This window comes from Petaurus breviceps, unplaced genomic scaffold (assembly GCF_028583685.1).
Source record: "Petaurus breviceps papuanus isolate PSGF00001 unplaced genomic scaffold, PetGlider_PUasm1.0 685, whole genome shotgun sequence".
Lineage (NCBI taxonomy): Eukaryota > Metazoa > Chordata > Mammalia > Diprotodontia > Petauridae > Petaurus > Petaurus breviceps.
In genome coordinates, this window is record NW_027186455.1 from 1,151,849 (window position 1) to 1,168,745 (window position 16,897).

Sequence of the window (16,897 nt, forward strand, 5' to 3'; positions counted from 1 at the left end):
AAAAATTGTTTTTACATTTAAAAAATTTTTTTAAAAGAATGATCCATTTACTTTTACTATTAAAATCAAAGTACAATGCACAATAAATAAAAAGTTGTGAAAGCTTCACCAAAAAAGACTTTTTGCATATGTTGGCAATTTCTTTTATTTCTTAAAAAAAAAACAGCAGTTATCATGTTACCTTGTCCATCATTTTCCTTAAAAGGGCTACATAAAATGTTTCCTTTGGATTTCACAGAGTGACATATACATTACAATCAATAATAATAATGATAATAACTGACTAGGATGACTCAAAATCTTTTGGTTTACTCTTGCATTGGGCAACAAGTACAAGACAATAAAAGAATGATTTTTTAAATATCTCTCTCAAAACATAATATTCAATCATTACAGTACTGTAGTTATAATTAAATTCAAAATAGAACATCCTTAGCCTAAAACATCAGACAGAAACTAAAATCACTTCAATACTGTTTAGTGTCAGTACAAAGAGTTGCCTTCCTAAAAAAATGAGAACAAAAACCAGTAAGGCTGCTCTGGTAACCAGTCTTTGACACTAAAATGATTTCATTTCCAGTCACAGAGCACTCTTCTCAAAGAAGATTCTTGCAGACTTTTTATTTTGAGTCTTGATCTGTCTTTGCATCTAAAAGTGCTGAGCGAATTCCCAACTTTTTCAATTCTTCTACTAGATCTCCATTCTGATGCATCTGGAGGAGGATATCACAGCCACCAACAAATTCACCATTGAGGTACACCTGAGGTATGGTTGGCCAGTTGGAATAGTCTTTAATGCCTATGATGATAAAGAAATAAAGATAAACAATTAATCTTTTTCTAAAGACTTTTCCCTTCCCCCAGCTTATACAACCATTACTTCACAGAGACCTGAAACACATACCCCACTTCTATTCTGAGAAACCATTACATCTGCCAAAGTCTGAACAGTAACAAAATCTTACATGATTCATCAAAAAAGGGTTTCTTAACATTGACTGAAAAAGAACATAGGTTAATGACTTTCAGCAAGTCACTTCCCTTTTCTGTTTCCTTATTTATAAAAGTAGGTGATTTGACAAAATGTTCTCCAACATCTCTGCCAATTCCAGTATTCTTTAAGTCTAAAGCCCCAAGGCTAAATTTCTCATGATGTTCCATTTCACACAGGGCTAGTTAGTATAATTGGTCACAGCATGGTGTTAATGAAGTATAGGTTTGAATACTATGCCTAATTAACTTTAGAGAGAGAAAAATTCACTTCCATAGCTCTAACTGTATCCAATCAATTCATTCAAAAGGGATTCCATATAGTATGAGGATGGCTTTTGCCAATAGAGAGAACAACTCAAAGCACATATCCACATGATGGTAGATCAATAACATCAGTGATATAGGAAATGACTAAACCAGAAGTTTATTCTTAGGCTAGAAACAGAAGTGAATGACTACTGAAATAAATAAACTAAAAATCGGGGAAGCATATCAAAGCCTTCCAAGGCTTACAATAATAGGATAAATTCAATTATCTAAACATTTGCTGTAGCTCCCCCCACCCTTTTCCCCCAAGAAGAACAGGTAATAACTTTGTATTTTGGTTTTATGGCAATAATTTCATTCTTTGATGGATGGAGGAACCAAAAAAAGGTAAATTTTATCATAGATTTGATTACCATTAACTGGAATATACTAGTTGATGGGGTAGAAATTATGGGGGGGGGGCAGGTGGCTCAGCGAGTAAGAGCACCGGCTCCAATGCCGGGATGACCTGGGGATCAAATCTGGGCTCAGATACTCAGCACCACACCCAGAAATAACTGGCCATGTAACCTTGAGCAAGTTACTTAACCCCAAATGTTTAAAAAAAAAAAAAAGAAAGAAATTATGAGAATGCTGGAAGGAGTTACCTCTTCAAATTTATGATAGATTTGGAAAGGAAATCAGAGCATATCTGACATAACCCTAGATTTTGGAAAATTGGATTTTATAGCAAAGGCAGAGTCCAATGGACTAAAATGCTACAGAGGATGTCAGCCTAGGAGATATTCAAGAATGGAATACTCAAATCAAAAACAGAAACAATTCCAGTAAGGGGGGGAAATGGCCATTTGTCTGAAGAGACAAATGTGATGCACAGGGAACTCATTAAAGAAAGATTTTTAAAAGTAATGTTGATTCAATGGAATCAGAACAGGTAGCAGAATGTGATTAAGCAATATGGCTTAGTCCACCCTTTAAAAATGTCAGGAGTGCTAAAACTCAAAACAAGCTACAGCTTGTTGTGAGCAAAGTTATGGACAATCAAGAGGTTTCTGGTTTATTTGGTTTTTAAAGACATATTGAAGGGAAAAAAGATTTAAAAATGGATAGGATCTTTGCTTAGGGTGAATGGAACAATAATTAAACAACAGAGAGAAGGTAGAAAGCTGCTCAATTCCTGATTTATTTTTGTATTCTCTGTTAAGAAGAACAAACTCTGTGCTGGAAATGACAGAACACAAATAACTGGTAGTTGAAACACAAGATAATGAAAGGAGACACTAAGCATCTAGCTACCCTTGATGCGATTAGAATTACCTGTTTCAAATGAACTTCATGCTTGAGAATGAAAGAATGGATACATGTGATTGCTGAGTTACTGTCAGTAACATCTGAAAGAATATCGAAAATGGGAGAGGTGCAAGACTGGAGAATAGCAAATGTCCCGATTTTGAATAAGGGGGAAAAACAATTATCTGCAAATTGTCAGTCCACCATTAACTAGACTTTAATTTCCGAGAAAATTCTAGGAAGGGATTATTAAAAAGATAACTGGAAAGTGAACAGGTAATATTAGACCAACTATACTTCCTTTTTTGGCAGGGTTAGTAAACTAGTAAATGAGGGGAATACTATGCATAAGCAGAGAAGGATTTTAATGAGATAATTTATATTCCTCTCATGGAAAGAATATGGATAAGATAATTAGATGAATTCAGAACTTGTTGGATGACTAGATTCAAAGAGTAGCTATTAATGGTTCAACGTCTGTGTGACATGAGTTCTCCCATGAGGTATTCTAGGAATCGGTACTTTCCCCTATGATGCTTAACAGTTTATTAATGACTTGGAGAAAGGCATATGACAATGACATTCTCATCGAATGGACCACAGAATCAGAATCCAAAAATATCCTAACAGTTTAGGTAGGGCAATGGGCCAAACTTAATAAGAAAATTAAGAGAAATGTAAAATCTTATATCTGGGTACAAAAAATGGGAGGCACAGTTGGGTAGCAGCTGTTCTGAAAAAGATCTGAGGGTTTTAGTGGACTTTGTGTTCAATATAAGTCAGCGATATGACGTGGTAACCAAAGAAGTCAATACAACCATGGGCTGCATTCAGAGTGGCACAGCTTCTAGGAACAGGGAGGTGATAGTCCTATGATACTCTTCAATCGTCAGACTTCATCTAGAGTACTGTGTCCCATTATGGAAGTCACAGTTTAAGGACATTAAACCAGAGTATCTACTATAAGGGGACAACCAACTTGGTAACGATCCTTGAGTCTATCTAAACCATATGAAGACTAATGTAAGGAACTGGGGATGTTTAGCCTGGAAAAGAGAAGACTCATGGGGAGCATGATAGCTGTCTTCAAGTGTATGAAGAACTATCATTTGGAGAATTTATTCTATTTTACTAGAGGGCCAAACCAAAAAGAATGGGTTACAAAAAGGCAAATTTAGGCTTGATGTCAGGGGAAAAAAAACTTCCCAACAATTAGAGCTAATCAAAAAGTGAAATAGGTTGTTTCTAAAAGTGTTAGGGTCCTCCTCCTTGGAAGTCTTGAAGCAGTCTGGATAACCACTTGTCCGGTATGTTTACAACAGGATACGAAGTATATGTGCTAAAGTCCCTTTCAGTGCTCAGATTCTGTGAGGACAGGAAATTTTGCCTTTACAGAACATAAAGGATTACTGTCATGTAGTGAATTCCACATGCCCCTCTCACCTCCTTAATCCTGACCTCTCCAATGTTCAAATTAAAGATGAAATGTATTTTCTTAGTAAACATATCCAGAACACAAATATCAAAATTAGTCTGTGCTGGTCACCAATAAAAATGCAGTTTGATCAAAGAAATGGTAACAGCATTAATTTTAATACGATAGACATTTTGAAATATATAAAAAGGATACCCAAAAAGGGTCAAGAGATTCCACAAGAAAAACACATGAGGTAAATAAAGCCCGAGGAGCTTTATTGTTTGGTCCTTGGATCTTTGCTATGGTAACAGAAACTAAAGTCTCATACTTAATTTCTTCCAAGAAATTAAAAATATACAATAAAATGCCTGAAATTTTTATTGTAAATATTCATCCCAACATATTTTTCTGTTTTTAAAAAACAATGCTATCTTAATTACAGACAGATCATATTTGTGATGACTAACTTTGATAGAGGGGACTTCTCTCAGCAATGAAAGGCTATAAGACAACTCCAAAAGACATGATAGAAAGCGCTATCCACATCCAGAGAAAGGATTAGAGTCTGACTGAAGCAAACTACTTGCTCTCTCTTTTTTGTTATATTCCTTCTTTTTCATTGTTAATTCCATTGGTTATAATCCTTCTTTTACAACTTGACTAATGTTTAATGTGAAGGTATTTGTAGTATCTATATCAGATTGCATGGCACCATGGGGAGAAGGGGAGAGAAGAAAATTTGGAACTCAAAAACTTACAGAACTGAATGTTATTAACTAAAAGTAAATAAATAAATTTTTAAAATTAAACAAAACAAAACAAAACACACTCTGCTATTTTCAAAACATGATTACTTTACTATAAATTCCTGTAACAGGAATGGCTTCCAAATGCTTTATCTTTCTCTAACAGGCCTTTAAATTCTAAGAAGTGACTCAAAAGGCTACATGCACTTTAGTGTACACCACTAAGTTCCTGGGAAAGAATGTCTGCAGCTGTCTTAATGCAACTCTAAACACAATAGATAGAAGTTTTCAGATAAAGGAATTTATCATTTTTCTGCTAGAATTTTTCTGCTAGATTTTGATACTGTAGAGTTTAGAATAGCTTAAAACCGCCTATGACTTCTCTTGCTTCTTGCCTCCACATCTCTATCTTCTGGAGCACAGAAAAGAACCTGGTTTATGTCTGTGGAGAAAAAAATGCATAACTAATAAAGTAATAAGCACACAAAAAAGTGATAGTGGTGCTGTGCACTTCTGAGAGAGGTCATAATAATCCAAATGAAAGTTCTGTTTCCAGAAATTCATGAAGGTGATAAAGGGTTCTTTGCCCCACTTCCCTGAGTTTTTCTTTTTCTGAAAAAGAATAATTTCTTTCCAGGTAGCTTTATATTAGAATTTGTTTTTAAAATATACCATCCCTATGCCTTTTAACTTTATGACACCTATGGCAGGAACAAAGTTAAAAAATGGTTCATTTAAGAGAAACATTTGATTTTCTGGAGCCTACAGTTACTAAAAATGACATATTAGAAAATAATCATTTATTTAAAGCTCAAATGCTCATCCTAAACTAATTTAGTTTCTTATAATTTTCAGGAAGTAATGCTGTATCAGAGATATTTTTCTGAGTAAGAAAGTAAGCTGCTTTCATTAAGTCATTTTTATGCTGTTTAAATATACTGTCCTCAGTCAAAGGCTAACCTTAAATCGTTTTCTCCTTTGCTAAAGACTAGAAGAATTAACAGGAAAAAACAATTAACCCAAAGGAGAGGCTAGTTACAAATGTCCTATTTTCAGATTACTGGGAAGAAGGAGAAGGTAATTACAGAATGTATGGTATTCCTTACTATCTCTAAATATAAATTCAAATTTAAATTGGAACATTTCTTTTTTTCAAACTATACTGACCACCACTTGTGTCTTGACTAAAAACCAATGGGAATAGTTGTCTTAAGAGCTTGTTACAGCATGTTCTCGATAGCTGTTCAAGGTGCCAACCAGCTGATATCTTATCATGATTGAAAAGACTTAACTACTTTTCACATATGGCATACTGAATACAATTTTATGTTTACTTGATCAGCAACCCCAGGTAAGGGGATTTTGAGGGTTCCCCTCCTTGAAAGTATGTTCTTTTCCCAATTTAAGAAAGTATGATTAATTTAGATAAAGTTAAGGTAGTAACTATTTTCCCCCTAAAGAGAGCTAAAAGCTAAAAAGAGAGCCAAACACCCTAAAAAAAAGGGGGAGTTTGGTTAGCAAAGTTTAAACTTTAAAATGAGATATTTTATCCACAGTTCATAATGTAAAGTGTTAATCTCCTCTTTTCCCACCCCCATTTTATTTTTCAAAATAATACCACAGCAATTAAGACTATCAATATTTCCATATAATTACATAACAGATATATATATCTGTAATAGTCCACATATGAGTACTAGTTAGGAAGCAAAAAAAGAGGTAACATTCAAAGGTAATATTCAATAACTGGACTGAATAGTAAACGTAGTCTTAATTTGATGAGCATTAATTAGATCACAAAAATAAAATGTTTCTTGAAAAGCTTTTTGCTGATGGTTGGACAAATAACCATTGATCCATAAACTTGTGTGTCAGGTAGATCAAGTTACGAATCTAAATTGAAATGAAGAAATCATTGAAAGTGAGAGAATACCAATAAAATGATTATGACAGGGATAGGAAAAGGGTGGTATGGGATGTCAAAGAAAAGAGAATTGTGAGTAAGAGCAACAGAGTTGTTCTAAAACAGCTAGGAAAACCTGTGAGTAAAAATGTGTTTTTTACATGCAACTGGGAAAAATAAGATGTACAGGCACTAGGGTACAGAGGTCCGTCTTGCCCTGCTAGAAAGTTAGAGGAGTGATGGGGGAAGATATAGGGAAGAACGGATTGGGGGAAGGGGTACTAGTGGGATTGCTATTTGGGGGTAGGAGGTAGGGGAAAGATGAGGAGAAAAAATTGTAACTCAAAATCTTGTGGAAATGAATGTTGAGAACTAAAAATAAATAAATAAAATTTAAAAAAAACAACTGTAAGTAACAGGCAGGGGAAGGGAAGGTGGAAAAACTGTTAAGATCAATACAATGGAAGACAATTTTCACGCTAATGGCCAGAGATACACCAGGGGACTAGACAGACCACTAGTCAGTCAATCATTTACATCCTTATGTACCATTCACATAAGTATTTTATCAGTTTTAAACAAGTTTTTTTTTTCCTTAATAACTTTCAATATCACAAGGGAGGGTAATATATCTAAATAGCTATTCATCTGAAAAAGATCATGAAGTTTTAGTAAACTGCAACCTTAACACCAGTGAACAGGATTAACATGGCAACCTCAAATGCTGCTCCAATCTTAGACTGACTGCACTGTCTGCTCAAGCTAGGTCTCATCTGATGTCCTGTGTTCCATTCTGATCAGCACATTTAGGAAGGCCCCCACAGTAAGCTAGAGAACTTTAGTGGGACAACCAGAATGGTGAAGGCCCTGAGATTATGCTAAATGAGGCCTGGCTGAAGAATCTGGGAATGCTTAGGCTACAGAGAATAAGATTTATGGGGAACATAAGATTATATATTTAGGGTCAGATGCTATCAAGTCTACCCCTTCATTTTACAGAAAAGAAAACTAAGGCAAAGAGAGGTTAAATGATTTGCCCAAGATCATAAAGGTAATACAGCTGGATTCCAATGTGAACTGTCTTCAAGTTTCTGTATGGTACCAAAATATAACAGAGTAGCAGTGCATAGAAATTAACAGAAAGGCAGATCTTCTCACACTGTAAGGATTAAATACCAAGCAATTAGAATTATACCAAGTGGAATGAACTACCCTAGAAGAAAGAGGATTCCCCTTGCAAGAAGTCTTTGAGCAAAGGTTGGAAGATTATTTGTTGGGGGTGTTGCAGAAGGAAACTTTTTCATGTACAGGGTGATCTCTGAGGCCACTAGAGATTCTATAATCGTGAAAAACAAACAGAACATTTTTATAAATCAAAAATTTGAAAAACATGCCTAAAATTCCTTTTATGGCACATTTATTTTCCTCATGGACTCCACAAGTGACATCTAAAAAAAATCTCAATCAATTAACAGGTAGAGGTCATAAGAATACTTCTGTAAGGACATACTTAATGACTTAAAGAAATCTTAAATTTCTAAAAGTTATGTCCAGATGAAGTCCTTTTTGAGTATATCTGCCTTCCATAGGTCTTTCTTTAGATATATCTGAAAGCCATAGAATAGGTTGAAAAGAAGTTTAATCAAACAAATATATTTTCTTCTTCTATTCATAAATATTTCTCATGACACCAAGTATTAATCACATGAAGTGATGATTATATGTAATTTTAAAAAACTTAAAAGGATGAAATGAAATAAGGACAATTTATCATGGTACACACAAATAGCCAGCAATGGGATACTGATTATTACATGTAGCAAATAATCTAGGGGAAATAAGTGCTGTTGTCTAAAAACTGGAGGAGCCCTGAGATTATTAAAATACATCTGCATAGATTAACTCATTAAAAAAACAAAGAAAATGAGCTGTTCTTTCTTCTAGACCAGGTGTGGCCCTGTAGGTCCTCAAGTGAGGCTCTTTAACTAAATCCAAACTTCACAGAACAAAGAAAGTTTGGTTTCAAAGAGAAGCACTTAAGGACCTAGAGGGCCACACATGGCCTTGAGGCCAAAGGGTCCCCAGCCCTTTTCTAGACCTCAGCAATTTGCAGGTTCGGAGAACTTCAACATCTGAAATTTCCTGGATGTGGGCACTCTCACCACTGACACATCAAAACCCTTCCATGCTTTAGGAAAATGTTTCATGAGAAGTTGAGGCCAAAAAAATCTATTGCCTCATTACTGATCTTCTGGTGGTGAGTCACTCTGAACTAACTGTTATGGTATAGCTTATAGTAATGGATTTGGAGTCATATGTTAAATCTTAACACTACCACTTATTATCTATGTGTTCTTCTGCAGTCACTTTAGGTCTCTAGGCCTTAGTTTCCTCATCTTTAAAATGGGGTTAGTACTTATACTATGTTTATTGTGAGGTTCAAATGAGAGTTTATATAAGTGCTCTAAATATGGTAATACTTCAGCTGTAATTAATATGTTAGCCAGCTTGGTCCTCATAGAATCCATTACTGGGCCCATATTCAAAACTTGCTCAGCTTTGTCAGAAACTGTGCTCCAATAGGTCAACATGCATTTATTAAGCATCAGAATATAACAGGCACCATGCTGAGGGTTAGGGGAAAAAAGAAAAATAAAAAAACAGTCCCTTCCCTCCAGTAACTCACATTCTAATGGAGGAGACCATATGTAAAAATAACTAAAATAGATACGATGGTTAGATAATAGATATATGTGTGTGAATTATGTATTGTATATGTGAGTATGTAAATATTACAGTGAATAAAAGGTAATCTCAGAGGGGAAGGCAATATAGCTGCTGGAGAACCAGAAAAGGCTTCCTATAAAAAGTGGGATTTGAGCAGTCTTAAAGGAAGCAAGGAAACCTAAAAAGCAGAGATAAGAAAAGACAGCAATCCAGGCATGGGGTACAAAAACCCCTTAAGATTATGGAAGATGTGTGAGCAATAGTAAGACCACTCTAACTGTACTGTAAGCGGAAGGGGTACAAAGAAGACAGGAAAGATAGCATGGGAGCAGGTTGTGAAGAGCTTTAAATGTCAGGTGAATTTATATTTGATCCAAAAGGCAAAAAGGAAACCATTGGGTTTACTAAGGAATGTGGATGGAGAGGGGTGTATATGACAAAGAATACCTAAGCTTTAAGAAAATCACTTTTGAAGCTGTGTAGAAGAAGGATTTGAAGAGAGAAACTTGAGGCAGCGAGACCAATTAGAAGGTCATCTCAATAATCCAGGTGAGAAGTGATGAAGTCCTCAATCAATCAACTTAGGTTGCAAGACTAACTTATTGGTAAGATGGTGGTGTCCTCAACAGTATCGGTTCAAGAAGTTCAAGAAGGGAAAGTTTGGGGGTAAAGGTAAGTTCTCTTATGAACATAATAGTGCTCTAAGGTTTATAAAATGCTTCACACACATCAGGGGGATCCACAAGGTCAAAACTGTTTTAATAATATTAAGATAGTTTAATTTAGAATATAGTAAATATCAACAGATAAAACCCACATAAAAGTTGTTTGGGGAGTCCTCAATTTTTGAATGTAAAGGGGTCCTGAAAGCAAAAAGGGAGAGAACTATCCTCATAGAGGCTAGTATTCTGTGGACACCAGGTTAATGGGCATGTTATAGATGAAAATCCAGAAAAGGAAACTAAGAATGAATGTTCAGATGGGTAGGAGAACCAGGAGAAAGTAATGTAAAGTAATGCAATAAGGGAGAGAATCCTGTAGATGATCAACAGTGTCAAATGCTGTTAAGAAGAATGAGGATTTCAAAAAGGTACTTAGATCTGACAAATTAGAAATCAACAGAGTAGTTTAAGTTGAATGAATCAAGTGAGAGAAAAGGAAGTAAAGCTTTTTAGTGCAGACAGCTTTCTCAAGTTTAATCAAGTACTTGGCAGGCACAGTAAGATCAACTGGAGGTATTTTAAGAAAAGGAGATATTTTGTAAGCAGTGGGGAAGGATCAGAATCTTGAAGGAAGCCAGGATTTTGAAATGTGGAGGAAAAGTATCTAAGGTATGGGGACAGTAAAGGAAGAGCTACATAGTTGAGTGATTGTGTCATAGCCAAGAAACAACAAGACCAGTGTGCCTAGATCATAAAAGTACATGGACTGGAAAGGTAAAAAGGGGTTTGGTTGTAATGAGCTTTAAAAGACAGAGAATTTTTATTTGAATACTGGAGGTAAAAGAGAGAGCCACTGGAGTTGATGGGGGTGAAGGACAATAAAGGAAGGCCTGTTCTTTGCAAAGATCAGTCTGACAGGTGAATGAAGGATGACCTGGAGTAGGAGGGAACCTGAGGCAGGAAAACAAACCAGCAGGTTATTGTTAGTAGTCCAGACTATGAGTGCCTGCACTATATGGCAACTGTCTGAAAAAAGCAGACATACAGAATAGATGCAGTGAAGGTTGAAAAATCAAAATTTGGTAACATTATGTAAGTGAGAGGAGTTCAAGTAAGAAGTAACATAGCTTTCCAATTTTATTTCATGGAGCTCTCCCTTTACATAGTCTTCATCTGAAGCAAACTCAACATTAACTAGTTCAGCATTAGAGTTTTTACAGGATCACAGATTTAGGCCTGAAAGGCTATCTATCTAGTCCTTCATAAGGAACGAAGGTACAGAAGGGTTAAGTGACTTGCCAAAGTTTTATTATGTAGTAAGGAGTAAATTTGCGGTTTGAACCCAGGTTCACAAAAAATTCAATATTCTTTCCAGTATGTTGTGCTGCTTTTCTTTTCCATGCCTTTGCACAGGTTATCTCCCATGCTGGAATAAATTCCCTCTTCATTTCCATTACTCCATATTTTACCTTCAAGGCTCAACTCAGGAACCATTTTTTCCAAGAAGTTTCCCTGGATCCCCCTACCATTTATTTTTCTGTTTATATTTCGACTCTCAATAGGATGTGAGCTCAAGAGGGGAGAATGTCTGGGTAGTTAGATATCATAACTGAGATCACAATCATAACCTTAAGAACTTTCTGTTTTTCTAATGTGACTACACTAATACTAGGTCATACATCACATTCAGGATACATAACAGGCCTAGTGTAAGCCTTAATGAAACTAAACGTAAAAGGCTGATGAAACACTAAATTGTAAGCTCCACAAGAGCAGTACACTTCCTCTTGCTTTAAAAAAAAAACAACTTTCCCAGTGCTTAGCAGTAGTAGTAGTAGTAGTAGTAGTAGTAACTAGCATTCCACATAGCGCATCCTATGCGCTGGGAACATTACTGAACACTTTACAATTATTATCTCATTTTATCCACAGCAACCCCTGGAGGTAAGTGCTATTATTATCCTCAATTTATATATGAGAAAACTGAGGCTGAGAAAGGTTTAAATGATTTGACAAGGGTCACACACAGGCTGCACCTGAGGTCCGAGGTCCGGGCTCCCCAGGAATGCTGCACCAGCATGGAGGCAGCACCAAGGTATGAAGCAACAACCTAAGTGTAGGCAAAGTCCCAGCGACCTCGGATCAATAACACAGTCAACAAGAGGTGGCATTCCTGCAATTACCAAGTAGCCAGAAGATGGAGGGCCAAGCGCTTCGCACAAACTGTGGAAAGCTGGGGTCCCCGACACCGCCCCCCTCCCCTGGCAGTGCAGGACCCGGACACCCCACTTTCCCCTTCCCTCATTCCTCAAGCCTCTAAATGTCCCACCGCTCCGGTGAGAGTCAGGAGCCCGTGGCAGGGACGAAGGCGCCCAGCTCCCGGCAGCTCGCAACCCTCTGATCCCGCCTGACCTTGACGGAGGTCGGGATCTTCCAGCACGTTGTAGGCCGCATAGTCGGAGACGCCGTGCAGCCGCAGGATCTGCACCACGGCATTGCTGAAGCCGCACTGGGGTTGCTGGGGGGTCCCCTTCAAGAACACCACCACCTTGTCCTTCTTCACCAGTGCGTCAAGATGCTCCCTGGAGGCCGAGCCCGACCCCGCGGGGCCAGAGCTCCGAGTCCGCAGTGCCGGGCCCCGCAGGAGGACCCCGCGCCCCAAGTGGAGCAGAGCTGCAGACGCTCGGCCTAAAGACCCGCTCATCTCCCGCAACTAAACGTCCTGCCGGCCCAGGACTCTTTAGGAAAACCGTTCTTCGTCCGAGCACCCGCGCCTCCTTGTCCCGCCCCCAAGCTGCAGCCCTATTGGCCAGATATTTCAGAACTAATGTGGATTGGAAGAAGTTTACCTGTCAGTCCTTATAAACCACCAATCATTTCACTGTGCCCCTCGAGGGGGGCGGGGGGAAGCCATGGAGCGCAGTCTTTACGCCTTTCATCACACCCCGCCGTTTTTCTTTCGCCTATAGACAATTTATTTTTACGTTGACTGGAAGTCCCAGGTGCCGTCGGTCCGGCTCGAAAGCCAATAATAGGTAAAAGGGAGAATAAAGAGTTTCCTGGGAAAAAACTGGTTGGATGAGTTTGGGGGGGCGGGCTGTGGGAGGATCGAGAAAAACTTTTGTTTTCAGTTTTAACCCATTCTTCCGGAGGGGCGGGAGGAGAGGGTGGTGACCGCGTTTACGCCACTTCCTGGGGCCGGTTCTTCCTTTTCCGGTTAATGATGACTTAGAGTTGTCATGGTAATGCGGCCCTGGAGGCCTCGGGCCTACAGGGCGGGCAGGAAAGGAGGAGAGGAGAGGCGCGAGTCTCTACTTACAAGGTCAGTAATTTTCGGGACCCGGAAGAGACGGATGGAAGGTAGGGAGACAATGTTCATTGTGTCTGGACTCCAGCGCTGGGGACTGGCCATTCCGTGACCGCGGAGGTCGCCTGTGCGCAGGCATGCCGACTTCGTGCGTAGGCGACGTCGCCCTCTGGTGGTTAGAGCTGCCTTGGAGGCCCGGGAACTAGGTCCCGTCCTAAGGCCTTCGGAGGAAGGACTCTGCCTGCTGGTACGGCGGTCACGTGGGGAGGCCTGGGGCGTGGGATGGTGGCTTGGATAGGTCCTCTTAATGAGGTGTGGGCTCTGGGAGCCACCTCTGCTCTCCTTGAGCCCTTGAGGTACAGGCTGTGGGAACCTCTTTTGGACTCTTGATTAAATTGTCCCATTTGGTGAGGCATTTTAACTAACTGCTAACTACTAGCCTAGCCCTTCTTTGTTCATCCATCTCAAACCCTTAATCACTCAATTGACTTCATTAAATTAGCCTCCTGCTACCTCCCACCCTTAATCACTCATTGACTTCTTTAACTCCTCCTTTGGACCACCCCTAGATTCCTCCCACAGCCTTCTGTATGTCAGACTCCCCCCCATCTCACACCAGAGAAGAGTGAGAGCGCTGTAAGATCCCCATAGAATGTCCTAGCACAGGCTTACGCCGTGTCCAATACAAGAGAACTTTTAATAAACTTTACTTTTCTTTGGCTGAGAAGACTTGAGTCGAATTCGACAGGACCCAGCTTGTTGGTATTTTGGGGTCTCCAGAGCAACCTCTTAGTGGGTACCCTCTTCATTCTGGATCTTTTTGCAGATGAAGGAGCCTGCACCCCTTCTCACCTGGACCATAACAATAGCCTCCTAATTGGTCTCCCTGCTTCAAGTCCCTTCCACTCCAGTCTTTACTCAGCTGCAGAAATGGTTTTCCTAAAGCCCAGGCCCGACCATGTCGGCCTTCTTCAGTAAATTTGAGTGCTTCCCTTCTTGTCTTTCAGATAAAATATGGAGGAATTTTTTTGTTTTAGTTTTTAAAGCCCTTCACAACTTGGTCCCAGCCTATCTTCCCATCTTTCTCATCCAGTCCTCTGCAGAGTCCAACCAGGCCTGTTTTCCCTCGGTCTGGTTCTCATCTCGTTGCCTCGGGCGCTGCCTGCACCATGGCCAGAATACCCCCCTCACCTTTACCTCCCGGAGTCCCTCTCCTCAAGCATCCCCTGCATGAAGCATTTCCCGATTCTCAAAGTTGCTAGTGCTAACTTCTCTCCTTTGTATTTAAGTAACCCTGTATTTATTTTGGACATGTTTATTCCTCATACATACACAATAAATATGAATATATAAACTATAGGTATATCTGTCTGTATATCGATATACATACATGTTGATTCTCCTGATTGAATGTAAATTCCTTGATAACAGGGACTGTTACATTTCTTTGCCTTGGTGTCATAGCATCTAGCACAGTGCCTGTCACATAGGCAATTAAATGTTTGCAGAATGATTGGGATTATATTCGAAATAAGTAATATAGCAGGGATCTAATGCCAGTCTTCCGGCTCCAGAATCAGTGCTCTATATACGTAACTTTCTTTTACTACTACCTTGCCTCCACTTCTGCCTGATCAAGTCAAACCACAAATCTAGCATGGCTCATTTTGTTCTTTTTAGAACAGAGCTTCAGATTTTCCTGATCTCTATTTTTATTTTTTTTTTCAGGTTTGAGCAGCAGAGTTTAATTTGAGGAATAAAAATCATAACCATCCCTTTCGAGTTCTCTCACCATTGGGATTAATTCCAAATTGGCCCAGTTATTGAAGAAACATTGAGTGAAAGCAGTTGCTAATAGGAAAGGACAGGTATAGATTTTTTTGTTACTCGGGTTATATATAACCGTATAGGATGTTTTATTTAATTTGTACTATGTGCCCAACGCCATAAGTGAAACCCACAGGAAAGGAATTCTGAAAAAGAGGGCCTTTTCTGAATTTTTTAACGGACATGAAAATTTAAATATATGCCAATAATTTATGAAACTCATAAATTTATAGTTCCCTTTTCTGCCTAACATCAGTAAGTGATTCTGAGAAAATCATATCTAAGTGAAACAGTTTTGAGGGCAATCCAAAGGAACTGTATTATAAATGGTCTGTTCATTTTCAGATATCATTCTGTTACCATAAGAGTCTTGCTTGGTATAGTAGGGTAATAGGGGAGGAGACTCCGGATGAGAAAGGTCTTGAACCCCAGGTCTTCCTGACCCTAAGGCCGGTGCTCCATCAACTATCCTATGCTGCCTATTAATTTGGTTATTATTCAGTTTTAAGAAATATTTATTAAGGTCTCTGTGTTCCTGTGAGGGCTTTAGGGAAGATACAAGATTTAGATAAAAGACAGTCCTTACCATAATGGAACTTGCAGTCTAATAAAGGGCTATAACTCAGGTATAATAAGAATACTTTGTTATGAATGGGATGTTATGTTATGAATGTTATGAAGGGATTTGATCAGGGTTTTCCAATAGGCTTTTTGTAATCCTTAGTTCATCCCTTAACACTTAGAGCCTTTACAGAAATGTCTAAATTGTCTGCAGTCTTGGAATGCTCTGGGTTGTTTGTGCCCCTGAGTACACCTGACTTGCAGAAAGAACATATTCCAGAGGAAGCTGAGGCATGGCTGTTAAAGGACAAACAGCATTATGTGCAATATTCCTCTGACACCAACCGAATACTGTTGCCACGGTGATGGTGACTCTCCCATGTCATTATCTATCAACCAACAGTAAGAGAAGCTTTGCAGTCAAGATATTGTTTAGCAAATGGAGAGATTTTTGCTGAACACTTAAAAACTGCTATAAAAATGTTTAAAACCTCAAATGTTCTTTTGAGGAACGCTTTTTGTCACACTTGATAACATTTTTGTATCCAAATATGTTAGTGCTGTCAGGGACCTTGGAAATAATGTAGTTCCGCCTCCTTATTTGTACCTGGAGAGAAGAAATACCAGTTTAGGTTCATATGTGGATAAGTGGCAAAGCCCAAGCTTAGAACTTCAGTTTTTATGCTCCACCTCCAGTTATCTTGACCATACCATACTGCTTTTGTTCTTTTTTTAAATCTGAAACACTGATTTAAATAGTTTCAAATGCTAATGGAAGTTCTTTAATAAACCCCTTCCTGGAAATTGATCCCAAAAAGTCTGAAAATAAATTACAGTTCAATTATATTTAATAGTTCAGAACTCCTGTCAATGAAAAGTTTTATGGAGCCAGCATGGTCTAATGTGAGTAGAGAGCTGAGCTTGGAATCTATGAGACCTGGATTCAAATGCTACTGACAAGGGCAGCCTCCCCCCTCCCCCCATTCACTTAACTTTCATGTTCCTCTTGATAATTCCCCAAAAATCATAGCCTTAGAGCTGTAAGAGACATAAGAAGCCCTAGAACCCAGCCCAGTGTTCTTGTTGATGAAGAATCTGAGGTACAGAAAAGTTAAGTGACCTTCTCATAGTTTCAAATGAATGAGGGTCTACTTATCTACTAAATGAGTTAACTGCTTTGGTGAAGGGAGTTCCTAC

At 38.6% G+C, this 16,897-nt stretch overlaps 1 protein-coding gene and 1 non-coding gene across 2 annotated transcripts; one reads left to right on the forward strand and one right to left on the reverse strand.

Annotated features, from left to right (window-relative positions):
* Nucleotides 1-119: 119 nt before the first annotated feature.
* On the reverse strand, nucleotides 120-12,815 carry GLRX5 (glutaredoxin 5). The gene is made up of 2 exons (XM_069104248.1): nucleotides 12,418-12,815; nucleotides 120-799 (listed from the first exon to the last, which is right to left on the reverse strand). The coding sequence occupies exons 1-2, from the start codon at nucleotides 12,707-12,709 to the stop codon at nucleotides 621-623; spliced, it is 471 nt and encodes a 156-aa protein (XP_068960349.1). The 5' UTR covers nucleotides 12,710-12,815; the 3' UTR covers nucleotides 120-620.
* Nucleotides 12,816-15,905: 3,090 nt separating this feature from the next.
* On the forward strand, nucleotides 15,906-16,180 carry LOC138174174 (small Cajal body-specific RNA 13). Its single transcript, XR_011171633.1, has one exon. It is a non-coding gene; the product is annotated as a small Cajal body-specific RNA 13 (non-coding RNA).
* The last annotated feature ends 717 nt before the right edge of the window (nucleotides 16,181-16,897 follow it).

Coding starts and splice junctions, on each gene's coding strand:
- GLRX5 (XM_069104248.1), bottom strand. CDS start 12,709: ATGAGCGGGTCTTTAGGCCGAGCGTCTGCAGCTCTGCTCCACTTGGGG. Junction 800..12,417: donor AGATCCCGACCTCCGTCAAG/GTCAGGCGGGAT, acceptor TTATCATCATAG/GCATTAAAGACTATTCCAAC.